The sequence below is a fragment of the Sylvia atricapilla genome, chromosome 1 (genome assembly GCF_009819655.1).
Source record: "Sylvia atricapilla isolate bSylAtr1 chromosome 1, bSylAtr1.pri, whole genome shotgun sequence".
Classification (NCBI taxonomy): domain Eukaryota; kingdom Metazoa; phylum Chordata; class Aves; order Passeriformes; family Sylviidae; genus Sylvia; species Sylvia atricapilla.
Window position 1 is genome coordinate 131,693,907 of NC_089140.1, and position 27,812 is coordinate 131,721,718.

At 37.3% G+C, this 27,812-nt stretch overlaps 1 protein-coding gene across 1 annotated transcript in view; it reads right to left on the bottom strand.

The window, feature by feature from the left end:
• Positions 1-27,812, bottom strand: part of RGS22 (regulator of G protein signaling 22) — a 58,449-nt gene that overhangs the window by 1,436 nt on the left and 29,201 nt on the right. Inside the window, exons 16-24 of the mRNA XM_066334132.1 lie at positions 22,719-22,913; positions 18,126-18,194; positions 17,462-17,607; positions 14,235-14,397; positions 13,453-13,611; positions 9,428-9,589; positions 6,335-6,514; positions 4,684-4,824; positions 1,035-1,277 (exon numbers count right to left, since the gene is read on the bottom strand). Coding sequence (XP_066190229.1) covers positions 1,035-1,277; positions 4,684-4,824; positions 6,335-6,514; positions 9,428-9,589; positions 13,453-13,611; positions 14,235-14,397; positions 17,462-17,607; positions 18,126-18,194; positions 22,719-22,913 — 1,458 coding nt within the window. The remainder of the gene's footprint in view (positions 1-1,034; positions 1,278-4,683; positions 4,825-6,334; positions 6,515-9,427; positions 9,590-13,452; positions 13,612-14,234; positions 14,398-17,461; positions 17,608-18,125; positions 18,195-22,718; positions 22,914-27,812) is intronic.

Sequence of the window (27,812 nt, forward strand, 5' to 3'; positions counted from 1 at the left end):
ATCTTAGGGTATGAGAAGTTTGGAGCCAATTTGTCATATCATGATCAGTGATAACTTCTAGCACCTTCCTATAGTAGAAAGGGGCTTGCAGAAAGACGAAGAAACTGCCCTTTAAGACATTATTGTTTATTTTACCTCTTCTTGTGGGTTCAGGTGTATTCCAGGGATATACTGGCTTGCTCAACTCCTGTTTTTTTAAAACTGGTATGAGCAAAAGTAAAAAGGTCCACTTGAGGGTAAGAGTGTAAGCTTATCTATGCAATTCACACTGTGGCTTCAGATTTTGGGGGTATTTCTTGGTACCTTTTTCTGTATTCTGCTCTTCACTACCATAATGCCATGGGAAAAGCTCTACTAATGTAAGCAGTGGCCAAAGTGTGATTTACTTCTCATTCACATGACATATCTGGTTTTATGTGGTTGCACAGGTTCCCTCATATTCTGGCAGTGCCAACTCAGCCATGAATGATCCCCTGATATGCCCAGTGTAGAATGTCTCTTTTTCCCATTTCCCAGTACAATAACTGTTGTCTTTTGACTAGAGATTTGATGCATAGTCAGAGTTGCCATGGAAGAAGTCTTGAAGTGAAATTTGCTTTCAGATTTTCAAATAACTAGATTTCCTAAAGGAGTTCAGCTTCAGTTTTTGACATATGACCAGAATAAGACTCCAGCCTAAGCCAAATTCTTTCAGGATATGAATTTCACAAATAATGAAAATCTTCTTATTCCAGAACTTAACTACCTTTTATTCAATTTATCTTTAAATACAGATTCTTTTTTAATCCATAAGACCTTAACATTCTGTTAGCTGTTAATACTACTCAGAACTTGCATCTTAAAAAAATAATAAAGAACAAAAAATTTCACCTGTAAGGTAGGTAAACATACAACAGCAAACCTAACTGTAGAAGAATGAACAGTTATTGAAGAACCATCTGACAGCACTACTCAAAACCAAATTCCCCCTTCCCCTTTTCCCAAGATCATTTTATCTCTCCTGAATGACATCTGTAGAAACATGCAATATTTACCTTCCTTCCATATCCAGCTGTAGGTGCCAAAGATGTTGATGATCTTCTCTTCCTATCAAGCTCATTTACCAAAACACTCCTTGGCAGTTGAGTTAAGGGCTTAAGCTGAGTCAAGGGCTCAGGCTGAGTCAATGACTTACGTTCAGTCAAGGACTTAAGTTGAGTCAAGGACTTAGGTTCAGTCAAGGACTTAAGCTGAGCTGCGTTCATGGGATTTCTTCCTGCTTCTTTACCCTGCAAATTCTAAAAACTCATAATTAGAAGTGAACAATAGTTACAGAGCTAAAGTAAAAGCAAAGTCTGAGGAACCAAAAATTGTCATTGGAAATGAGATAGTGTCATTTGCAGTAATGTTTTGTAAGGCTTAGTTTCATAATTCATCATGTTGAGCATATTTTAAAATAGTAGCTGCTTTTTTAAAGCATTTCTTTGTTCTAGTTCATGTTTCCTGTCCTCTACAGTCTTGTAGACCAGCTTTCTCTCAGATTCAATACCTGCTCCAAAATATAGCTAGGGCAGATAGGGCAGATCTGCAACAGAATATATTTTAAGAACAGCGCAGACATTGTGAGCCTCTAATTTGCCTCAGGTATAAATATAGAATGTAGGATTTGTCGTGATTAATTCCAGCTTGGGCCAGTAGCTGTGTATGAACTACAGTATACAAGTCAGGAAAACAGGCAGTGTACAATTTATGGTGAAGAACAAGGCGTTGTAACCCTTGGCAAACTGCTCTGGTGATTAACTGTTTGTCATTTCCATGTTGGTTTGTTTCACCTTTGCACATTCTATCTGATGATCCCAAAACTCTTTATAAACATTAATCGATGTTCATATTTCACCTCACAAAGAGCTCTCTCCAAGAGCTGAGTAATCTCACCCTCCCATGTTCCAAGTGAGGGAAAAAAGAGGATCAAATGGTTCCCAAAGTTACTTAATAAGTCCCTGAAAAATGGGGAAAAAAATCTGGGGAAAAAAATCACACTATCTTGTTTCCTTGCTCCCAAAGTGCCTTCTCCTTCCTCACCATTCCCTCTGTCCTATGAATCCATCAACTGTAAGAGTGAATTTTGGGTACAGAACTGCCCAGGCAGTGTGATGCTGATCTTCTCTCCAGAAACAGGCTCAGTAACTCCTGTGTCACACTGTTGGTGGAATAGGGATGCCAGTGCAAACACAGAGGCGGTGTGAATACTACAGCACTGCAGTTTATGTTTGCTGGCTCTCTCAATGAGAATGGCGAATTAAGCAAGATCTTTAAAAATTACTTCTCATAATAAATTAAGCAATGTTATAGGGAATTCAGATCCCAATGCCAATACACCACTTACTAACAAATAAGCTTATTGCTAAGAGACACGGCAGAAACACAGAAAATAATGTTGATGGCTTTGCTAAGAACATGGAAAGAGTAAGTACAAGTCTACAATCCAAGTTAAAGCCAAATAATTTAAAGCTATTTTGTGCACTTGAAGGCAAAAAATCTAAAATCTACTTTGGAGATAGAATGCTATGATGTATACAACAAATTGCTAGTACTGGCATCAAGGCAGTCTGCAAAAAGTGACTTATATATTTGAAAGTATATGGCATATGCATCTAGCAGTTAACAAAGGAACAAGTCCATTGCCAGGGCGCCTTTGATAGAATTTACCCCTTAAATAACAAATAGGCACACAAAAATATATTGAGATAGTCAAACAATACCAAATTATGCATCTTTGCTCAGTGAAAAGCTCCTTGTCTGACCATTTTTCCCATTATCCTACATGAAAATTCAACTCTTATCTGTTCAGTTCTAAAAGCACAGGTAGATTCAGTGCCCTGGAGACACACATAAAGGAAGAAGAAAGCAAATTCCTCCCCTAGGTTCTGTTTGACATAAACCCAAAATAGCAACTGATTTGTGGGGTGGAGAGGAGATATATCTAAGAAAAGCTGTTTCTAACCCTTGCCAGAGCTTTGCTCTCACTCAATGAGCCTGGTGGGGCAGAGGAACATAGTCCTTATTTTCATTGCCAAGAAATCATCACCTTCACAAGCCAACAAGTGAACCTGCTATTGCTCATGTTAGATGAACCTTATCAGTATCCTTCAGGGATACTGAATCATTTGAATTATGTTGTCACCAAGAGGACAGAAATCTCAGGCAAGAGAACAGGAAATGGCAAATTCTTTAAACAAGAACAGAAAGGGAAAAGGATTTAAAAATATTGGAAAATTGTTGCACCCATTCTTTTAAGATATTTTAAAAGGTAACGGTTTACTGGTTTGTTTTGTTTTGTTTTGTTGTGAGAAGAATAATCTACAAACTGTTTACTGAGCTGCCTTCTCTGCCTGTCACTTTCTAAAATCCCTTACTCTATTTCCCTGCTTAGAAGTGTAATTCACCGTTCCCATTGTTCTCCATAAAAGCTAAGCTTTTGCCCTCCTGTCTAAGATTTGCTCTTTATCCTTTGATCATGATCAGAAATTTCATAGACAGGCAACAAGCAGATGGAAAAGAAGTCTGTGAAAACACAAAAGTGAAATCTTGCATTCTTGCACTGTAAGTATTGCCAATGGCCTTGGCAGATGAATGTATATGGAGACAATGTGCTTTGGACAAAGGAAGATGAGTTCTTGGATCTTAGACTTCCCTGACATCGTTACATGGCCTTGAGTAATGCTTCACTGGTCCTCAGCTTTCATGTGCCTAAAAGAGGATAACAATGTATACATGTTCTTATGGGCCTATGCCTTTATCTATCGGGATACCGGTGTGGTTCATACCACATGTAACATCTCAACACATGTACATGATATTTAGAATACGTAAAGGTCTCTGTAATGCTACTTATTATAGTTTGCAAGTCCAGTAATTTCTCTGCCCTTAAAAGAATGTTCTCTCCTCAAAGTTTGCCAAACAATTGTATTTAATAAAAAATAAACTTTTTCAAAGCCTATAATCAATAGAAAAAGAAATCCATTATATTTTAATTTAAAAAATCCAAGAAAAACAATTTTACAAACAATCATTCCATTGTAGAGGTCATAGTTCTGTTAATGTGCTGGAACTGTTGGGAAACTCACTGTGAACAGTCTAACAACTTCACTTTCAAAGCTGAGAAATATTCAAGAAAAGGCAAAGATTATGCAAAGCAATTACTGCATAAATAGTTTTTTTTTTAAGTAATGTGCAGGATTTTCTAGTGGTCCTTCTGGAAAATAGATATGAAATCCATTTTGGTTTGGGTTTGGTTTGGTTTCAGTTGTGATCCAGAATGTAAATTCTAATATAAGACAATTATAGATCATGAAAGTGCAAACAGGTCTACAGTAGCCCATACATGGACTGTACACAGATTTATTCTTCTTAATTCAGCCTTCTTTTTTGCTCTTCTCTTGGCACAAAAGGTGACTAAAATACATTTTTTCCTCTGGCTAATGAAAGAGCATTCCATTGACTCATCTGCTTCAATTTAAACATATGTATGTGTATCGGCAGAATTGGGAACTAATCACCTTAGTACTGGATTGCATGTAAAGGTTGAAATCTAACAAGATTTGGTAGCTTTGGATCAGGCTGGGAAAGGGGTATTTTATTTTATGCATCTTTGCTTATGTTATTCAGTTCATCAGCAGTCACCTGAGACTTTACAAGCCTTACCTTTGCTGTTATTCCTTCCTTCTTTCGCATCTCTTTTTCTTTTTGTTTCTCTAAGCCAACTAGAATTTTGTCACTATCCGTATTGCTTTGGAACTTACAGAATTCTGGCCAAAATTTAAACAGAAGAGCAAAAATAGTCATCTGCACAGGAAGAAAATAAAGTCAATCTTGACCGTATTAAAGAAAGAGTTGACTGTAAAATAAAATGCAGAATGAGATAACTATTTTTTTTGAACACACAGCCTTGTTCCTCCCACGTACTCTGTCCTGACATTTCAGCCCAGCTTTCCTCGGCACATGCTTTTCATCAGTGTGTTTATTACTGGTGAGAAATCTTCCTGAAACACAGTTTAAAGGCACTTTCTTTTTTTATATTTCCCTAAACAATTGTTTGCATTAATGAAAACATCCATCACTTTTTACAAGTATTCTTGATAAAATATACACCAGTAGAATTGCTTTTGCACCGTTGTTCTGCTCAAGTATTTCAACTATTCAGATCATTAGGGAGAAGGTTTTTTCCCCCTCCTTAAGAGAAAGGAAATACTTTTTTGCCTCTGGAAAGGCTCTTAAACCACATTACAGATCTATGAGCAAATCTTGGATAATTTTTAAATGATATAATCTCTCACAGGGTCGTTTTTGAACTAGAATAAGAAAAACAATTTTAGAAAAGCAAACAGAGGGGCTCAGTGAATTCTGTTGCTGCACGTACTAAGGCTCACATTTTTCAATTTATTTAGATGTTTAATTTTGCATTGAGAAACTTGGCTTCAAAGGAGCCAAGCATGCTCACTGCTTCTGGCTCAAGAGGCTTGAAAGTGACATGTGAGCCACTGTTGGGTTCCAGTCACAGTTTTTTGGCCTAGTTCTTCCTTTGGTTTTGTGCCACATTTCTGGAGTTCACTGGGTTTTACACAGGCTGAAATGAGATTTCTCTTTCTTTTAGGACTTATATGAACCCTTTTCTCTGACAAATCATTAATCTATTGTCATCCAAAGACTTTATGGACTCACAGTTGATGTCTAAAGGTGTTGGTGGCGATTTTATAGGAAAAGAAGAACTAGTTTTCTTGGACTTAGAAGATAAGACAAGGCAGTATCGAGGGATAAAAAAATAGTAAGTCTGTAGTAAAGGTTCTAATATTACTATTCAACCTGATTAATAGAAAGATCAGAGAGAAAACTGTCTGCAGCCATTTAATACACACTTTCTGCAATAAAGAAGGGAAAGACATTCAGCAAGTTAAGCTGTCTTTCTGCTTTACTCGCATCTGCATTTTTCATAAAACATGAAAACCACAAGCTTTCTAACTACAAATTACTTCTGCAATATTAACCAAGTGGTAAAGAACAAGCAATTAAGAACATAGACAGAATTAATTTCTACTGCCAGAATTCCTAACACAGATCTGGATAACACCATTCCAAGATCAGCTAGCTGTCAGAGATTTTCTTTATTGAGTAGTATATATCTGAAGACTCTTTTCTACCTCCACATTACAGTCATTGAAATACATGACTATAGTTCTTTCCTTCAAGCCCATCCTTATGTGTGGAGTCTTAACTGTCACATAAACAGTGAAAACTGTTCTTGAAATAAGGCACTCAGTCTCTAGCCAGTCCTATTTCAGATTTGTCCAGGTTTTACCTGTGCCTCTCTAAAAATGTAAGGTCCTAGTTCTCTCCTGCGCTCCACAATCTTCTTTGCTTGTTCAGGTGGGATGTCAATCTGCAAAGCTGGGGGTATGGCAGAATTAATAAAGCAGTCAATAATAGCTGTGATCTTTTTCTGAACTATGGCATCTCCACAATGGGAATGGCACAAGTCCTGAAAGATAAAAAATAGCATTTTCAATCAATGGAGAGAGACACACACAAGAACCTTTACAGAGCACCAGTGATCAAAGAGCAACAGTCATACAGAAATAATTATAAAATAAATTCCTTCAGTATGCAGGGCAAAATTCTTTTGGTAAATGTGCATGGTCAAAGTCATACTTAAGACATGCATGGGGCTTCTGGTTTGCAAATGCAGATACATAGCAATCATTGCTTTTAGATGATAATCTCTGCCTGCATGTTTGGATTGAACAACATAGATTTTAAGTGCATTACTGGCAAATAGGAGACATTTCTGAAAAGAAAAACACATCTACAAATGTGAAATGCACTGATTTTCACAATGAGCCTGCTATGACTTGCATAGCCATTGTAACTAAAAGATAAATAAATGCTTTAACTGCACCAGCAGAAGAGGGAAAATATTTAAACGGTACAAAATATTGTAACCGGGAATATTGTCACAAGAGGGGATAATGTCAGATACCAGTACAATCTTCCATTCATTAACATCTTCTACTTTCACCATTCATTAAGATTTTCTAGTTCAAATCTCAATGAAATTTTGAAATAACTCTGTACAGAGTATATAACACAAAAAACCCCTGAACTTACAGGAGTGATATGCCACAGGAACAGTAGGGTTTTCTACTTTTTTAAATGTATTCCTATTTTTCTTGTAAAACCTGTTATTATTACATTTTGTTACCCTGACCATGCCACCATTGGATTTCGATATGAAGGAAAAATAAATCAAAGAGTGTTCTTGCTACACTTTGTAACATGAACTTTCCCTCTATCCATATATTTCAAGAAATTTATATGACACTACAAGGCTATCACGAATATATGAGAGACAATGAGCACTGCAGAGTTTTCAGGATGAGAGCTCATCACATGAAGAATCTGAATTTAGTTTTGGTATAGAAGACTATATATTTACTTTGCAAAGAAATTAAAACCATGGCTTTTAACCAGAAATGTGATCTGTGAAAGAGTTGGCTTGCTTTGTTATAAATACTTCTAGTTCTGGGAAGGAAAAAAAAAAAAGAATGATAACAACTATAATAAAGAAAGTAAGGCAATGCAAAAACATATTCAGTATATCCTAAGAATATATATTATGGCTTTCTTTGCTCATCTAGCATAGAAGGCAGAGAGTTGCAGTAAGAGGGAAGACAAACAAGCCATATGATATGATGAGAGATGAGACCGAGCGTAGATGAACAGATGGAAATGATCCACGGAGTTATGTTTCTTCATATTTGTTTAAAAAGAAATTTTGGGTTTGGATTGTCCCAAGATGTGCCGCCAGCCAGATGGGTTATGGGGAGCGATGCAATCATTGACTCCTAAAGGGAGTTCTGTCTAAACTGATGGCATGATAGGGCTCAGACAATACAAGTATGCACTGTGCAAAGTGCTGCCCACGCCTTTGGCAATATTCCTGCAGTTCAGCCTGACCCACAACACTCCTACCACTCCAGCCCTTTGCTTCTACAAAGAGCATCAACTGCCAACCATGACAAATTGCATGCATGGAGAATTATGGTCAGACTGTACTTTTTCTTGATAACAAGACAAATAAAATTAACATAAGTGCAGGAAAGGGGGTGGGACAAAAAACAATGAAGGCTTTCTTCAGAGAGCAGTTCTACAAAGAAAATAGTTAAGACTACATTCCACATTAATTTGCAGAAAGTTTCCATGTCCTCCATGATGTAGCAATGAAGAGTCACAAATCTCAAAAAAACCTTCAAATATCTAAAAACGGATTTATGTCATGGAACATCAGGTGCCTTCACACCAGAGTTTTAGTCTAAGCTAGTCACTCTCTCACCACGAGAGAGACAGCAGCACCCCCAGAGAGCATTTCAGCCAGTAATTCCTTGCCTGGGGACCAGAGCCTTGGTGAAGAAGAGAGATTGTCTCCTAGAAACAGAAGAGCTTCACCCTCTAAAGCAGACACCAAATTCAAATTCATGAAATTAAACAGTGAAAATACACCCACATGCCTGCAGAGGATCTCCAAGTGCTACTGCAACATCAACTGTATTAAAAGCCCAATTTCTGAGCACAACAGCTGATCTCATGCTCCCTGCCTGCTATGTGCACATAGGCTATGTTCAGGTGCCCAGGAGAGATTCTGCACTCTGGTAGCACTTTTGCATCAGGAATTTCCTAGAGGCAAAAGGAATGAGGAACACATGAAAGACTTGTGGTGTCCCTGCATTCAGTCCATGGTATTCCTAGGAGGCTGCAGTGTGATTTGAAATTTCGCTCCAGAGGTTTTCCATTGTGTTTCAATCCACACAGAAGCAATTTCACAAAACTACATGTATTTGGGAGAGACATAATCCCTGCTGACCTTTCCCATCACATTTCACTTTGGTCCCAAGCTCAAGCCAAATTTGATTCCATGAAGTGCAAGGGAACTGCAGTCTGCACTGTACATATAGGCATTTTGGTAGATACCATCTTTACATTTGCAGATTTGATTGAATTTTAAAGTTATCTCTCAATTTTGAGAAATTATCACATTCAGATAGCATCTATAAAACAAAATGAATATTTAATGCTTGTATATTTCTACTGCTCAACAGATATATATCAAACTCTGGGCTTTAGTGTGATAGCAGTGTTCTTTTAGAGACTCAGAAGAATGCTACAGTTTGAAGAAGTATAAAGTAATACAAGGATAATGCATTTGAGTTAAGAATAGCTACCCTTAAGAAGTGAGGATTTTCAGTGAAGAAAAAACAGTTTAAACAGTGAAAGAGGCCTTACTATGAACAACAGAATGTCTATAGATATTTCTGTTAAAATTCTCCTAATATGCAAGAATGGATGCATTTGCTTACAAATTGGATGCTATTCCCTTTGCTTCATTTTACCACCATACCTTATACTTCTGCACTTCTTGCCAAAAGAGCACTCCATTCCCCAGTAGGTCTCCCTTCAGTGCCACAAAGCGTTGAAATAGATTTGCTGTCACTGGATCCAACAGTGCTTTGCGGAACGCAATTATTTCACTAGATGAAGAAACACTCTTATTGTCCACTTGCTGTCAAAAAAAGAAATAAATGCACCAAAAAAACTTTGTTACAAAAAGCAATAACAAAGGCATTAGTTAGTGTAAACTGTCTGATTCTTATCTTTGCAGTGACCCTAACTTTCAGTAGTTTATGAGTTTATGACATGGATACGATAAAATGTGGCAAGGTTTCATTTCTTCCTTCCCTTTTGTTTTTTTTCCAGTTTGGTTTGGGGAACATTTTTTGGAAGATGTGATGGGAGAGGAAATGACTGACAATGATTTAGACCATATGACTTCATACTACAAAGTATAGAAACAGCTATTGTTATTGATTATGGCAACAGGCTACTTTTCTAGAGAACAGTTTGAGTTTTATGCAAACAAGCAACAAAGAAAAATGAACACACAAACCACATTGCTTAAATTTGTAAAATACTTCTGACAGGGATCCCACCAACAAAATGAGGTTTGAAATGTGTTGCTATGATCACCAACAGAAGCCAGAGAGTTTGCTCTCTGTGAAATAAAGCTACCAATAGTAAAATAGATTTAAAAGTCATTGAGACATTTTGGAAATCCTCATACTGCCAAGCAGAGAACAGTAGGCAGCCAGGAAAGGGTGGAGAAAGAAAGATGGCTTATGTAGGGACAGTTTGTTTGAACTGAAGTTCATGCTGGCCTGCCTTCCTGAACAAACAGTTCTCGTGCTGTTGCTGAGGAGCAAGCCAAACAACCCCCTTTTGTTATCAGATGGATGAATGAAAACCATTTTCTAAAAGTGGTTTAAAACTCTTGAAGTCCTGGAGGGCTAGAGTGCTGTTCAATGGTGAGCATCAGTCAGAAACATCTTTAGTGGTTGCCAACAGTCCTGGAAATCTAATCTGATCCTAAGCTGAAAGGGTTTCTGCAGCTTATTTTAAAAACAGGGGTGATGTTCAGTGTCCCATCACAGAGCCTGCCAGGGGTGGCAGCCTACCCTGGCAAGAACGAGAGTGGGGACTGTCCAGAGGGTCCTTTGGTCAAAATCAAGTCAGCTCAATTTAGGCAGTAGGGTAGGATCTTCTCAGCCCTTCTCCAATTCTTCAAACATGTTCTATTCCCTGTGAGCAGGATTTAGGGAACTTTTGGGAAAATTTCTTTCTAGGGCATGTTTATGGAAGGAAAGAACGAAATGTTGCTTCCATCCCTATGCCAGTATATAAAGGCTGCTTATTTTATGGGTCAACAACCTTGAAGCAGAACATGGAGAATAACTGTCTTCTTGAAAAACAGACAAAGGAAAAACTTATTTAACAGAACCCACATGCACTTTGGATCCCTTTAGTGCTGATGGTTTGCATGGATAATTGGTGACCGGGCCTCTAGTTTGATTTCAACAGGCAATAAAAGTTCAACTGAACAAATGTACACAACTTGTGTGTTGGCAATCACAAAAAGTTCACTGCTCTTCAAGAGGAAAAAAACTGGCAAACATCTGATGAAATGTATTATTACAAAGGTTTAAAAAGTTTAAATTTGATATTATCTCAGTGCTGTGAGATTAAAATACAATTCTAAATGAAACAGATACTGTGAGATATGATTAAACCTGCCCACTCTGCTGCATACTTCACATTCCCTTTTGTGTCTGCACGTAATCCACTTGCAATAATAAATAAACTACCAGATGCTGGAATGAACAGCTTGTCCAAATAAGTCCACTGCATGCAAAATACAGATAAATGTGAATTAAAGGTACAATATTAGTTGAAGAGTGTTAATTGAGCTCCAAAGCCCAGGACAAGAAACCTTTATTTTCAAGTATAACCTCTCCAGACAGAAAGGGAGATAAATTTACCATGAACATCCATCAGGGAACTAAATTCAGGAGTAATGTGAGTAATCAGTCCACTTTAACCAGTACAGTCATGACTGCTTTTAACAGTATTACATTTGGGCCTCATACTGTCAACAGGGAAATTGTGAAGAAATTGCAAGGCCCAAATGAAAAAGACTCTGAAACTGCAGACACAAGAGACGTAGTAAATTTCACTTGCATTCCACATCCTGGTTGTTTTTTGCTGGTCTTCATGTGAAAGATCTTCAGTTATGTCCCTTATCTATAGTTCAACAAAAACTTACTATTTTATTTTTTAAATATTGTTTTTTGGTCAGCCTTTTAATGATTAAGACCCCAATGATAGAATAGTTCTTCTTGTGGATTTTATGTCTGAAACTTGTTGCAGACCCACACAGAATGCTCTCCCTTCTTCAGCTATGAATGAGCACCTGCTCATTAAGACTGGGGAATTAGAGAAGAACAAGAGGCAATAGCTGTCAAACTGTGCACTCCACTGATGATGGAGTTTACCCACAATGTTCTGAGGAACCCCTTATGTGAGGAATAAATTCTGGGTTTGATTTTTTTTTCAGTAGTAAATGTTTTTAGTTCCTTTGTACAGCTGTATCAGAAATACAGACTTGATCCTGCAACTCCTTTGTAGCTAAATTACACCTCAAGCAAAGGGCAGGTTTCCTGAATAAGGGCTACATAGCATGCCCACACGGTTTTGTCACTGTGAAATACGAAGCGAGGGGAGAATGTCATCTGGTTTCACTTCTTCTAAAATACTTTCTTCAAAGAATCCTTTCATCCTCTGAATTTTCAATAAGAAAGAGAAAATGGCAATTGGACATAAATGGAGTTAGGAAAAGACTAAAAGCTCATTAGAAGTATGTATTTCCTGTAAACTGTTTATTTCAGTTGAATACAGCATTTTCTAAACTACTTGGGCTAATCTCCCTGCCAACACAGTGCAGCAGGTGCAAAAAGAGGCATGAGTTAGCTTCCACACTTGGAAGCAGCTTAGCCTTATTGCTTGGTCTTCTGCCAGGGCTTGTAAAGGAGGGAGAGTTCAGCTAAAAAAGGTAGAGGGTTATGATTTCTAAAAATTTAATTAATATAATTATTGTTAAAAGTACAATATCTCTTATTAAAACCTATACTGTTCAGATTGCTTAGTGCTCTGAATTAATGGAAAAGATTCAGTTTATACGCACTTCTGACAATACTTCTGACAACCTTCATGATGTTATAAAGATGATAGAAAACAAGTTTTATGAATCAGTGCAGTTACATATGTGTCTGCTTGGTGGAACTGTGAATTTTCCTTCTGCTATGACATTCACATGTCAGAGCTGTTGTGGAAGTGCAAAATACCAAGTCGTTGCATCTGTCACCAGCAGGATGATCCCCTTTACATGGATCACAGCCACAGAGACACTCATAAAAGGCAGATGTTAGCTCTGTCCATTCCTCAGTCTTTCTAATGAATCAGCAAGAGTGAAAGGCTCCTCACTCCCAGCTTTTTGGCAACTTTCTGAAGTAACCAACTGGAGCAAGGCTTGTAGCAGTTAACCTCCCCACTCAGAAGAATTTCACAAGTCCTGAAGTCAATTCTACAAGCACTGCAGCTCCAGATGGGAGAATGTGGACAGTGTAAGAGAAAGAATTATGGCATGGGAAGCTCACTCATTTGCTTGTGCTCTTGGGCAAATCCTTTACACAAAGCAGTGTGCAACTGTACGGCTAAGGAAAAATGGCATAGGGAGTGTAGCACTACAGCAAAAAATTAGGTCACCCTGCTGGCAGCCTAGATGGCAGCAGAGCTAACACCAGCTCCTTCAGATTTAGGATCTAACAATAATAATGTCAGTGAAACTAAGCCTTCAGATGAACTGCCTTCACACTTATCATGATAAATGTTTCAACCTGTACATGCTACAGCATCTCTTTCAGTGTAAACTGGAAGTTGTGGGCTGTTTTTCCTCTGAACCTTTTTATCCCAATGGTAAATTATGAGCCAAACAAAACACAATGTCTGTGTGTGTTACTGTTGTTAAAAAATTACCTTTGCTTGTCCCTTCACCTCATGGCGTTCATCTGCCAGGAACAATGGCAGCCATTGTTTTTCTAATCTCTCCTGGACGCATTGCTGAACTTCTAGCAGAACCGCTGCCGAAAGTTGATCATGAAGGCTTTGTCTCCTTCCTCCACCTGAACGCATTAGCTAAGCAATCCAAATACAAAAACACATGACATAAACTTCTGTGTATACCAAAAGTCCTTTATCTCTCTACATCCTTGATTTAGCAAAGCATGAGCTTAACTGTAAGCAAAGCACTTAATGCATGCTTACCCAAGGCTCACATGTACTTTTCATAAAAGGGAACAGATTACATTTGTCCCTACATATAATAGGATACAGACTCTGGCAAATAATACCCCAGATTGACCAAGTAAATTGCCTAAGTATTGAGATATATCAGAGTACCATGGCTCAGACTTGCTGTCTGTGGCTTTAGTGAAATACTAAAATAGAAAGCTGGAACAAGTCACTGTGCCCGAAAGTAATTTTTTACACTTTTTCTGAGTTGTCTTGTGCATGCTCTGGCTGTGGCCTCAGATCACAGTTTAGGAGAGATGCTCTGTAGGTAGAAAAGGTAAGGAGGAAAACCCTGAGCAGGAAGGAAGGGACCTATACAACCAGAATAGAACCAGATTTTTGGCAAAAAATATAGGAAAGATCTAAGGAGATATCTTGGGGGAAAGCTGGAGCAAACCCACTTGTGGATTTTTATCTCAGTTACAGTCACAGTGATTGTTCTTTATGAATGGCTCTGTTACTGCTACCTTTTCTTGTTGTTCTTTGGTAGCTGGGCTGTTGGGTCCAAAGAAGTACTTGTTGTTTAAGTACTTGGTTTTAATGTCTTTAGATTTTTCATCACTTTTTTCTTTATCCTTGTGGAGCATCTTTCGGAACTCTTCAATATCTAGCCAGCACATGAGATCCATGCTACAAACAAATTTAAATAGAATGTTATTTCAATATTGAGTTAATTTCAACATTCACATCAACATCCTAGGGAGTTATTAGTTTAGTTACAACCCACCAAAGTATTCAAGACTTAAATACCAGGTCAGATTGGGCTGAAATTTTATGTTTATATTTTTTTCTCTGCTAGTACCATCTGCTGAGACCATGGCACTTGCTGAATAGGCAGAACAAACTTACATCTTAGAGATCTCACTTAGGGTGCCATCTGGGGATACCCTGAAAGGTGTAACCTCCTCAATATGCCACTGCTAAATCCAGCAGGGATTGTGAACCAGAACCATAGTGGTCACAGAGAGAATGAATAATGGAACAGATGAGAATTTGAATCAGTACTGAGGCTGCGAGCCACTGAGGGAGGAGTTGATGCCTCCTGTTCTGCCTCCTTGGTATATTGCCTGAGAAAGGACCAGGGGTGACAGCTGGGAACACCAGCCCAAGAAATCCCCCTCTTCCTGCCCCGTGTGAAGTGCTGGAGTTTGAGTCAGTCTACAGTTAAGTAGATAACAACCATTAATGGCAAAATTTGTTTCTAGGGCTTTTTGTGTGCTGCTTTCTCATAAATTACCAATTCTACTACTTATTTCATTAGTCATATTCATTGACAAATCATTTCCATTATTCAATTCTCAATCTATATGTTGTTCATAATATTTGAGTGTACACTATAAATTTAAGATTGTTTTCCTAGAATCATAGAATGGTTTTGTTCTTTAAACCAGACAACAGAATAAATGACATATCTACAATTTCAGTTTCATTTATTTGACTGTTTTCTGACAGTATCTTATTAGCTGAAGTTCTATGAACATTTTAGTGAGTACATTCACTGTATTTGCAGCAGGAAATATGAAACATTGATTGAATTCAGACAAATCTGTTTCAGTTTTCCATTTGGTTAATAACTGGCTTTTACAAAACATTAATCTATGAGTAAAATGTTCAAAAGCATCTGACTGATTTAAGAACAGATGTTCTCCTTTCAAAAGTCTTTTGAGACCCTTACAAAACCCTAAGTTCTATTGAGACTGAAATTCTTTCATTTGCTAGTTCATCAGAACATGACTAAGTTCACCCAAATGCAAATGATCCAAATTACTGTGGTTTATGGAGTAACTCCTTGGCATCTACCTATGACAACTGACAAAAAATGTGGATATTTTAAAAAGGTAAAATATATAATCTTCAAGTGTGTTAGATAAACCGTTTAGTGGTAGCTTATCCTGCCATACTGGATCAGGAGCACATGCATTGTCAATTAGCCTGGTGAGACTAATAAGTGATAATTCACTAACCCAAAGTAACACAAATTGTCCTGCCATTGCGTGAATATATCCTATTATATATTTAAACTATCAATTAATGGAGCTTTGTTTAGTTTCTTACCAGAATTTGTGCACAGGTACTCAGCAGCCTGTCCTTCCTGAAACTTGGATCACTTACAATTGGACATTATCAGAACCGTAAGTTTTGATGAAAAGGCAAATTATGTGTTCATTGTTTTTTTCTGAATTTTTCCAGACTGCATTAGTTCTAGGATCCCATCAGCTGATAGTACCATTAAGCACCTTCACTGTAGAGTGTCAACTGGACTCCAGAGCAACTACTCTGGACCCAGCCCTAAAACACTTTCCTTAGACTTTTTCAAATGTTTTTCTTCATTACGAAGGTTTATTAAAACAAAACCAAAACAAACCCCCAAAAACCAAACCAAACAAACCCCAAAACAACAACAACAAACCCCCCCCCCACTAAAAACTCCATAAATTAAACATTTCTCTGCCTGGCTCTACCACTTAAGATGGGACTTGTCTGTGATTAACAAAGAAGTAGGAAATACCTGAGGCAATTCAGCATACCTGTCCATGACCTGTTATCTGCTGATTCCTACCATTTCCCCAGTTAGAGAGGAACTCAAGACTAATGGTCTCTGAACTGCAGTGTGTGAAGGGGGTGTGCCAGACCATTTCTTGAGGGGCAGGTAGAAAATATTAAAACTTTAGTAGCGCATATAATGTATAAATACACACGCACACATATATATATACACACAAGGGTTCCATGCTCAAAAACATTTTACTGATGAGATGCACGAGCAAAAGGTTTAGAGACCACTAACAACTAACTCAGAAATCACCTGACTATAGGCAGCAACACCATGAGAATTTCCATCTGAACTCATTATCTGCAGTCCTTTTGCAATCAGTAGTCTTAGGAATGATCCATCCAAATTGGTTTTAGATGTTACCTTCAGAATTAGGAATATTGTGTCCAGAAATGTATGTTTCTCTCTCTAACTACAAAGGGAACCTATGTGATGATAAGCAGAAGTGATGACGTTGAGCCTTGGCCAGAGGAGTTTGTGCCAGACGCCCCTTTCGAGGCACTTTTGAAAAAGCTGACCAATATTCAATGTAAAGATATTGCAGTGCTTGATTAGAAGCAATAGCAAATGCAAAGCATCAACTCATGGGAAGCTCAATTAAAGGAAGGAAATGACAATTTAAAGGCAAAAGAAAAAGTGTCATCTTCTGTTTAGATCTTATTTTTAAAACAAACATGCTCACTTTTTGAAAGATCCTGCCTAAGATAGGATCTGCTACGAACTCGTATTTAAATCTGTTCACCAAACACAAAACTGTGGTTGCTGTCACACTGTGAGAATAACATTTGTACATTTTTATAATAATCTGCTTTAATTTTTAAAATGTACTAAATTGAATCTGTACTAAAAAAGAGAAAATTTTACTCATTATAGGCTAATTGTTCTACTCAGGGTTTTGTCACTAATCAAAGCATAAACTGAAAGCAGAACTGTAATACATGTATGTTTTGACAGGAAAATTTTTACCCCAAACATGTTAAGACAATTCAGTTGTCTGAACAATGTGTCAGTGTGTTTCATAAATATGTAAAAACATTTTTTAAAGACTAAAATCTGTCAACATTTAGATAGCTAAGATCATTAGCAAATATGTCTTCTAAACTTAGAAATAGGTAAAATAATAATAATGAAGAAACATACCTAGCAGAATGCTTATTAAGAAAAGCCCGGAACTGGTCTAACTTCTCTTGGTCATGGATCAGATCAGATAGATTAGGACCTGCCAATTCTTTGGGAGCTTGGTGCAAGTGCTGATCTTCAAGAGCCCCCGTGTCAGCCACAGTACTCTGAGGGGAGAAATTATTTTGCTTGTGTAACTGGATTTTTCACCTCTGTATTTTGCTCAGTCTAATAATCCATGCATTAGATAACCTATCTCTAAAATAGCTTTCTAATCACTGAGAAAATAAATTGAGTTAAGGCTCCAGCTCCTAGTAAGCTTTACTTTTATGTTTGCTTTAAACATATCAGTGTCTGCAGGTTTCATAATCAAATAATCCAATAAATACCTGTAATTCACTTGAAATAGAGGCATTTACTCAAGAGTAGGGGCCCAAAATACATTCCACAGACTTTAGGTCTGATATTGATGGAACTGACAGAAGACCTGTGTATCTAATTAACACAATGGCTGTCAATCAGTCCCCAAAATAAATGATAGAAATCAGACTATTTGCTTATCCAAACTAGCATCTGGTCAGGCTTTCATTGCTGATACTCAAAGTGTGAACCCTCTCTGACAGTGAAAGGGTTTGTTTGTGTTAGTAGGTACTTGTCTTACCTCATCCTTCTTGGAACTACTCACTTGATGCAAAGCCTGGACCTCTCTAAAGTACATGGAGTCCAGCTGTTGAGTTTCTTCCACCAACTCCACCTAATAAAAATAATATCTTGTATCACCCCTACAGTACACATTATAGAAAGATGGAGAACTACATAGGCACTTTGCCAGTGACAGTGGATAGAACAGAATACATTTGCCAGTAATGAGACTGATGTTTAGAGGAGACAAGAAATCACAGTCTTGTGACAAACAATTTTATCAATAGCTTTAGTAGAACAAACTTTTCCCATCTGTGTAGGATCAGACGCAGATTTCTACAGAATACTACTAAATAACCTAACTATAACTTTAAGCAAATAACTTTGATTCAAGAAATTGCTAAATTCTAATATGTGCATAATATTTTGTGTGCATTGTGCATATGCTATATCGTATATGTTGGATCAAATGTACCTGATTGCCTGTACCAGAAAATTGTATGTCAAAATGCCAGTGAGAAGCAAAAAAACAGTTCTTAACACTAGAACTCTCAATGGGAAATGTCAAGAAGACAGAGTGATGCAGATTTGAAGAAACAGAAATTTAAGATGAGAAAAATGTTAAAATATCTAAACAATAAGATGGAAAATTTCTGACTTTCAGTCTTGTCTCCTTTCTTAAATTATTAACTGTGTAATTTGAATTAATGAAGTTGGCATTTTTAAACTTAATTAGAAGCTGTATGGAACTAGAGCAGTTCTTCATGTTACGAACAATCAATCACTAACTGTAAAAGAGATAATTGGTGATCCTCTTGGCTGACTAAACCATTTGAATGCAGATTTTAGGATATTTAGCAAAATCGAGCCAATGCCTTACACTGACTTATCTGCATGCCCACTGCAAATATCAGAAAGCTGTGCTTTTCTTATACAAGTGTTTGTGGGCCAGAAAGAGAAGAGAATTTTCAGATAAATATTCATGATACTTTCATCTAAATGTGATTATCACACTAATCACTCTGTTATCTGAATGTCTTTAAGCTCAATGTAACTTTATTTCATTGCTATAAAGTGCTTTGTGATATTCTTTCCCTTAAAAGAAAATATAGTTTAAAATTAAATAGTAAAATAATTCAGAACATTTTTCATAAAGTTTCTAGAGAAAGCAGATAGAGGCAGAATAAGTCAACAATAAAGAGAAACTCTCCTGATTTCATGTTTCATTTAAAGAAAAAACATAGATAGATATATATTGAATGCGTCCCAAATAAACAATTTTGGACTCACCTAATTCTCGATAAAATATCTTGTTTCATTTTGGGCCAAATATGTCCTGCTATAGAGTAGAACAAAGGGGAAGAGTAGAGCCAGGGACTGAACAAAACACAAAGCAGACGTTGTCTTTGTGCTTGGGAAGTAGTGTGCCTATCAGCCTGCACCTAGTACAAAGGGACTCTAGTGCCTCCTAGAACAGGTCATTTTATGTCTGTGCATTATAGCTCTTCACAAACACTTGTATTATGCAGTAAAAAGGACTTAGTTGTTTTTTCATGCTCAGATTAAGATCTTTGTGTTATTAGAGCACTGAGAAGTCTGCACGTAACTTCACTTGCAATGTAACGCGTCCTCCAAACTGAAAGGGCAACAGATTATCCTATGGTTAACTCAAGGAGATATAAACTGACATACATATTAACTGAAAGGAAAAGTTTATCTTCAATTCTTACTTTTCACTAGAAGCAGCGAAAACAGAGAGCTCAAAAGCAGACTCCTTTTTGTGCAAAAGCTATATACGAGAACCCTCTGCTGTGCTGATGGCTTGACTCAGTGAGGAGCGGCAACAGACACTAGACAACTCTTATAGATAGTATGCACAGAAAATGCACAGTTGCAGAAGACTAAAACTGGTCTGATACAAAGTACATAAGATTTCAGATTCATTAAAAGTATCAATCAATTCCAAGGTGCACTGCAGGTCATAAAGAATTATAGCTGAAATAGTTTAGAAAAAATAATTTATCTGAAAGGTTAGAAAAGCAAAGAAAATATTTTACAGATGTCTTTGGATTACTATATTTCATTTCGCTAAGTTTCTCAAAGTTTCAAAGTTTCTAAAGGATATTATGTTATCACAGGATGAGAGAGGAAGTCCCCTTGTGAATTAATTACAAGGTAGAAAATCAAAACCAAAGAAATAAATAATTTTCATTATGGGGTGGGGTTCCTATTGGAGTCTCACAGGGACCTGCACTGAGGTTGTTTCTTAAACATTCAGAAACTGTCTGGAAAAGGAGGTGAGTGAAGAGGCAAGAAAGCTTGCAAAATGATTCCACAAAGCAAAAAATTAAATTGACTGTGAAAAGCTGCAGGATAGCAGGACACTTTAGCATCTGCGTGATAAAAGGCCAGCTGAATTCAAGGATAATAAACATTAAGTCATTCCAGTGAGCTCCAAATTAGGGCTTTCCATTAGTAGTTATTACTTGGGAAGGAAATCTTGGAATCATTACAGATGGCTATTAGCTCACATTTTGCACATCCACTGAAAGTTCACCAGGAGTCAAAAGGAAATTAGAATGATAGGAACAACTAGGAATGGACAAAGAGCACAACAGAAAACATGGTTCTGCCACTGTATAGTCCTTAGTGCATTCAGACATTGAGTATTCCTTACATCTCATCAAAATAAGATAACTGATATAGATGGGGCAACAAAGGTATGGAACACCTTCTGTAGGAGGGGAATTCAAAGTGTCTAGGATTCTTGAGTTTCAAGGAGATCTAATTGAAGTGAGACATAACAGACACTTGTAAAAGCATAACAACATTGAGAATAGGACAAGATAACAACTGTTCATTTGTTCCTTATGACATACAGAACTAGGGCACCAGGTGAAATTACCAGGGAGGAGTTTGCAAACAAATCAAGATATGCATTTTCTTCTTCTATTGCTTGACTAAACCATGAAACCCACTTCTCTAGTGAGGCTGAAGATATATCACACAAGATACATCTTACAGAAACACATGGGGGAAAAAAAACCTCATCAAAGACTATTAAAATCAAAAATGGGGATAAGACTTCTGTTCCATGAACTTCTTTGGTTACAAAGTGCTGAATGTGGTTGTATGTTTCTTTTCCATCCTAATACTCCATTCTAAAATGTTTAATATTGGCTACCACCTAACTGGTTTAGAAGACCATTCTCAACTTTGATTTTAGGTATCTATGCATCTAATTGTTCTTACATGCATATGACATAGATTCAAAAATATACTGTAGTACTACAAAACTTCTGCAAAAGGATTTCAAAATATCTTGCAGGGTCAATGTGGGCATGTTATTATTACAAGCTGACAGAAGTATCAGCAGCAAGTGATGAAAAACAGGAAAAAGAACTAACTTCCTGCCCTCTAATTCCTGATTCCTCTCTGTAAGTTTCTCCTTCCTTATCCAAGAGATAGATGCTAAAGACTGAAATTAGAATCATAGAGTGTCCTGATTTAGAAAGGATCATTGAGTCCAGCTCCTGATCCTGCACAGCACCATCCCCAGGAGTCACACCACATGCCCAAAAGCATTGTCCAAGAACTTCTTGAACTCTGTCAGGCTTGGTGCTTGGCCTGGGGAGCTCTTCCAGTGCCCAGCCACCTTCTGGGTGAAGGAACTTTTCCAAATATCCAACCTAAACCTCCCCTGACACAGCTTCAGGCCATTCCCGTGGTTCCACTGGGCACCACAGAGAAGAGATTGGTAGACCACCTCAGTGTCTTCCTCTTCAGGCCAAACAAGTGACCTCAGCCCTCATAGGCTTTCCCCCAAGGGCCTTGACCATCTTCATAGCCCTCCTCTGGACACTTTCCAATAGCTTTATATCGTTCTTGTATTGTAGCACCCAGAAGGAGTTTGACCTACAGCTAGCAAGTTGTACATAGGTTTACAAAGAACAGAGAGCCACAGCATCCACCACTGTCATCACCATTTCTTGTTGTTATTTGTCAAAGGCACAGTCAGGATTGCAGCCATCTCCTCTGACCTCCATGACCATGTTCAATTCAAGCTTTCAGAACATTTTGGGATTAGAATTGAGTACACCTCTGAGCCACTTTTTTAGAGCAGCAATCTAAAAAGGGTTTGGGGCAAATACAGTTGAATCACCATATCACATTTCCTCTATGCTAAGCAGTAGCTGTACTTAAATTCTAAACACCAGAAATACCTATTGTCACTGCACTGACACTCTAGAAAGCCACCTTACCATGTGTTTATCATTAAAAATACAGAGGGCTTGTGAGCAATCCATCATAAAAAATTTTACTTCTGATGAATGGCACATTTGTAGAAACATAAAACTTCCTGAGTGCAAAGAGAAATTTTACCATAGCAAGATATGTTCCTCCCCAGTTCACAGGCCAAGGAGTCTATGGAGCCCACACCTTCCTTTCAGATGTGAAGTCTGCTCTCCACAAGAAACTCAGTCTATTTCCACATTTCAGGATGGAAAGGAGTAAGTAAAACATCTTGTAATACTTCTCCCTTCCTGAGTATAAGTACAACAAGGTTGCATATGAATGCTCTTGTGATTTTTTTTCCCTGAAACAAGAATTTTTCATGGTGTCATCCAGGTATTACCTTTCTATAAGTGTATTTGTCTGCTTCTGCCATCTTCATCCATGGTTCCAGCAGAATACTGAGGATATGTTCTTCTGCTGGGTCAAAAAGGTCTTCAAAAGCTGGGTCAATTTTGTGATAAATCATATTTTTCTTATTCTGATGAAGTCCAATGTCCATATTGGCAGATGGAGCAATGTAAGTTGCATAAAGAAACTACAATAAAACAGAAGAAAACTGTATCTTAGTCACCATCGATTTCAATGGTTACAGACCCTTGAAGGAGAGAATTAATGCATGTTTGTCCCCCGCTGCCCTACTGTATGTTCAGAACTAGTATTAGTCCAAAATTCAGTTATTAACATAATGGATCCCCCTGCCATTTTTACTCTTACTTGTTAAAATGGTTAATGCAATTTTCTCTTGGATATATTTGGCTGATACTTAGATTCAGATAACCACAATTATTACAGCAACTGCACCCTTCATGAAGTCACACTGTTGTTTTGCAGAATATGTGCTGGGCCAATTAGTGAACACATCTTAATTCTTCTAAGAGAGGTAATTTGTAAATTTGAGGTTAAAATTAATGAAAGATGATACCATTTCATTCTGGGTGGAGGTTCTCTTATATAGTTTTTTGAAAATGGTGAGACTTATTATAGTATGGGATCTGTGCAGGAGACACCACTGCACAGCTGAGGTATAAGCCCTTACAAAAAACAGGAACTACTACATGCTTCTTACCTGAATCACAGAGTTTGCTTTCAACATGTACAAGAAGCAGAAAGACTGAATCTGGAGAATATTTCCTTCTCCCTAACAGCTCATCCTTGAAGCCCAGAGTAATGTTACTTATTTCAATTTTTTTTTTTCATTTAGTCCCCTATGTAAATCTCTTGTTTCTAAATGTTTTGTAAATTATGCTATCAAAACGAACATTGAAAACTCAGAGTAAAAAACTTTTTTTCCAGGAATATCTTGAAAGAGGATATTCCAGAATAGCTTTAAAACTTCCTTATTCCGACTTCAGCTAGGAACACAAGTTAAAAAAAAGATGCTGCCAAACTATATTTCATATCCTTTTAAATATTTTCTCTTCCTCATATTGTGAAAGCCTAACTATATTTCAAACATATAGTCAGGGACCAGATTAGTAGCACAAATCAGAATTTCTAGGATAGCACTGACAAGTCCATTTTCACAATTTATAATCACACAGATTTGACAATGAAGAATTCAGGATTCTGATAACTCTCATTTTCGCTGTGTTGCTAAAATCCAGCTGTAACTAGCAGATGTACAAAGCAATAGAAGAGAAGAAAATAATATGTTTACTCTGTGTTCAAGCAGTAATAAAACACTGGTGTGCTTAGATTTCAAGCACAAGAGGAGAATGTTTGAGTACATTAAGTGAGTATGTTTCTGTTTGTTTTAAATTAAAGGTCAATTTATTAGACTCTCTTTTTCAAACAGCAACAGTAATACAGTATATTCCCATTCTTTTGGACCTTTACAATTTGAAACAAACACTTTAAATTTTCCTGGTATTAGGTGACTGAGGAATATAGAGCTATGATGGCTGACATCCATCCCCCAGTTAGTTGTTGTTATGATATTTATTGTGTATGCAAGATTCTACACTCTACACGTTTCTGTATTTTCACTGCAAAGATGGTCTGTCCCTACTGTGCCTATTGTTATCAGTGCAATAATGATACACAGGTGCAAGGTGTAAGAGAAATAAAACATCCATAGGGAGTCTTACCTGAAAACAAGACCACATTTGTCCTAAATTAAACCCTTCTCAGTAAATCCCTAAGTACATTTACATTTAACAGCTTTAATTAGATTCACAGTTATTTCAAAAGTTGAAAGTTACTTTGAAGAGCCCTAACATTAGAAAAGTTTCCATTAAATCATGTTAAGTCTGATCCAAAATATTTAATGTATAAAATTAGCCAAATTAGAAGGGACAAGTCCAATGATATCAAGATGTGGTATCTTTAAAAACAGCCCCTCTAAAAAGGGGTTAACCATTTCAGTTGTCATTAGGACTACATTGCTCCACCTGTTACGACTTACCACACAAAGGATCTATAAATTAAGAAAAAGCTTCAAAAAGAGGTCCTTAGCATTTCAGCACAAATTAACCTGGTTCCTTAAATGACTAATCATTTGAGCATAGTTTTAAGAACAAAATAAAAACAAACACATCACTAGATTCTTGGCTGGAATTTTCCTTCCCCTGTGATTTTGTATGAAATACGTTAACTAGAGTGTATTTGCTACTTTTCTTTAGAGCTGGGAGAACATATCCTACCAAGACAGGGATTGCCCAGACACAGAAATGTTCACCAAAAGCTATTGACAATCTGCTCACATGAACACTGTTGTAATATATTGGCACATTATGGACTGCCTTTGTAGGCTGCTCTACTACAGAGCTGCCCCAAGTTCATTATCATTTCACATGCAAAAGCAGAACGTAGTAATGACAGATATTTTTCTCCAGCACCAATAGTTAGGGCTGGCAATACACATGAAGCAAAAATTTAGAGGTGATTAAGCTAGCTAGTGGAATGCAGTTATCCAAACTCAAAGAACCAGACCCTCAGTGGTGTAATGGTTAGGGCCTCTTCATTTGAAGGATTCACATTTACAGTATCAGAGGATTTGGCATCTTTTTACTTGAATTTTCAAAAGAATGCATTGCAATGAGATTTGACCAAGTAAGTGAATACAGGCACTTGCAGATGGGAGAGAAATGAGAAGTAGCTTTCATGCCTGTGTGCCTTACACAGAGTTGAGGTGCATCTGTAGATATGCACAGATTCAATTGCAAGGACTCCAGGAAAAACAACTGAGAAAAGTTCTAGACATGGCAAAAAAGAGGAAGTGTCTGTTCACAGTGTCTTCAACACTGGGCAATGCAGTTTACAAGACACATTTTATAAAAAGTAATAATCACAGCCTCCTTTTTTCCCCATGTCATGGAATTCCTGAGGTTTTCTCATTCTCAGTGGAATATTGAAATATTGGAATATTGGTCAATCTCCTAAGGGATCAACAGGAGGAATTACATTAAATGAATTTATAGATTAACAAATTCATACAAAAATCTGAAGCAGATGACATCGAGTGCATATCAAACTTTGTTGATTCACTGTTTCGTTCCTTTTGAAAAACACAAGAATTTTTCTACCTGCCAGCTATAAATTCTCCCATAAATGTAAATATGTGATGGATTGAACCCCAAACCTAATCTGGAAATTTTGTCAGTTAGCATATTGGAATTACTTAAAATTGCACAAACCTGATTATACAATATTGCTTACAAAATTCAGATTAAGACTCTGGCCTCATTTATGACTTTCCAAATCAGGGATTGTAGAGCTCTTGGGTTCTGGTGTGAATTCACCCCAGATGAGAAGGCTTTGATAAGCAATTTCAGAATGACTGGAGTGAAGCAAGAAATGTGAGAAAGATTTAAGTCCAAGTGCTTTGTACTGCTGCCCAAAGGAATGGATATTGCTCTGATCTGAACAAGAGGCTTGTGCAGCTGCTTGGCAGAATCATATGATGGATGAATGCAATGCACTGGCTGGTGTTAAACAGATAGGCTAAACTGCCTTAACCTCCATCATCACTTCCCACTAACATAAATCTTGTATCTGACCCTAAAAGTCCACAGTAATGAGGACTCTCTTTATCTAAATTGATTCTAGCGTTAAAATATTGTATTTCCCACAACTGTATTAAATTTTCTAATTCTAAATAACTTTTTCTAAAATTAAAACCCAGCATTATATGTTTCTTTATTTGGTTTATTTTCAAATTTTTTACACTCCTGTGCATATGTTTACAGTGAATAATGAGGTGCGTTCCTGGATGGTTACCGGTATTTGTCATTATTCTTATCCATCAGATTTCATTCTCATTGTAGTTTCTTTCCCCAGGTGAATGTACATATACCTTGGAAAGCATTTTATTGGCCTGTGATAAAGCTGAGATAGCAATGCCTAACAAATGAAACAATAAGTAGCAGATACACAGCAATCAGGGTTTGTTCTTGTTTCTAAGGGGAAGCAGGCAGCACGCATATGGAACACTCTGTCTCTGCATGTCTCTTTCTGTAATAAATAGTAGAATATATATATGATAATGTGTCATGTGAATCTGATTCACATTCTCTTAAGAGCATTTGAAATTACTGTCTTCTTGTGCCAAAGGTGAGTGCAGAATTCGGGAAGGCATCCCTTCCGTAAGCAGACTCTGTAGATTGGTTGCAGCTTGACTCTTTACGGTGTTCCAATGAAAACAAGCATAATTTTTCTGCAGCCTTAAAAGGCAAGCTTCAGAATGATACCAAATGTTGCAGCACATGTGTTGATTTGTTATGTTACATTTCAGCTGTTAGTTATGCTAATGGAACAGTTTCACATATTTCGTTTTGATGTATTTACTTTCATGGCTATGTGTATGTACTGTCTGCAATTGCCTGGTAACACTGATTGTATGATGTTCTGCTGTCACCACCAGGCCAGCGCTGGAAATAAGATTAGTAAAAAAGACCTGGGCCTTAAATTTTCAGCCATGCAACCACTGCAAAAAGAATGTAAACTGGTGTGAAATGAAACCAAAATGAAAACCATCAGGGACTATAAGCTAAGCTTTGGCCTGCAATAAAAAAACATAGGATGATGACACAGGATAGATAAGGTCAACTTGCATATCTGCTGTGAGAAGCTCCCCAGCTGCACACAGGCCTGGACAGATGCAACAGACAGGCAGACTTAAGGGGACATTCATTTGCCCACAGCCTTAGGCCATAACAAGGGCTGGAGGGGAAAACAGCCAAATAGGGTAGCAGTTCAGAGACAGAAGACAGGGAGGAAACCATGCCTTGGCCTCTGCTTGGAATTTCTGTACAAATAACACTGATTCAGATGAGAATTCTGGATAAATATGCAAAAATCTGTCATTTTCCCAGTAAAACCTCCAAGAAGGAAAAAAAGACAAATTCAAGGATGTCCAGACGCTCAGGAACATGTCATATAAAGAGATTACTCTCACTCGTTCTCTACGGGTATTTGTTTTCCAATGATATGTGAA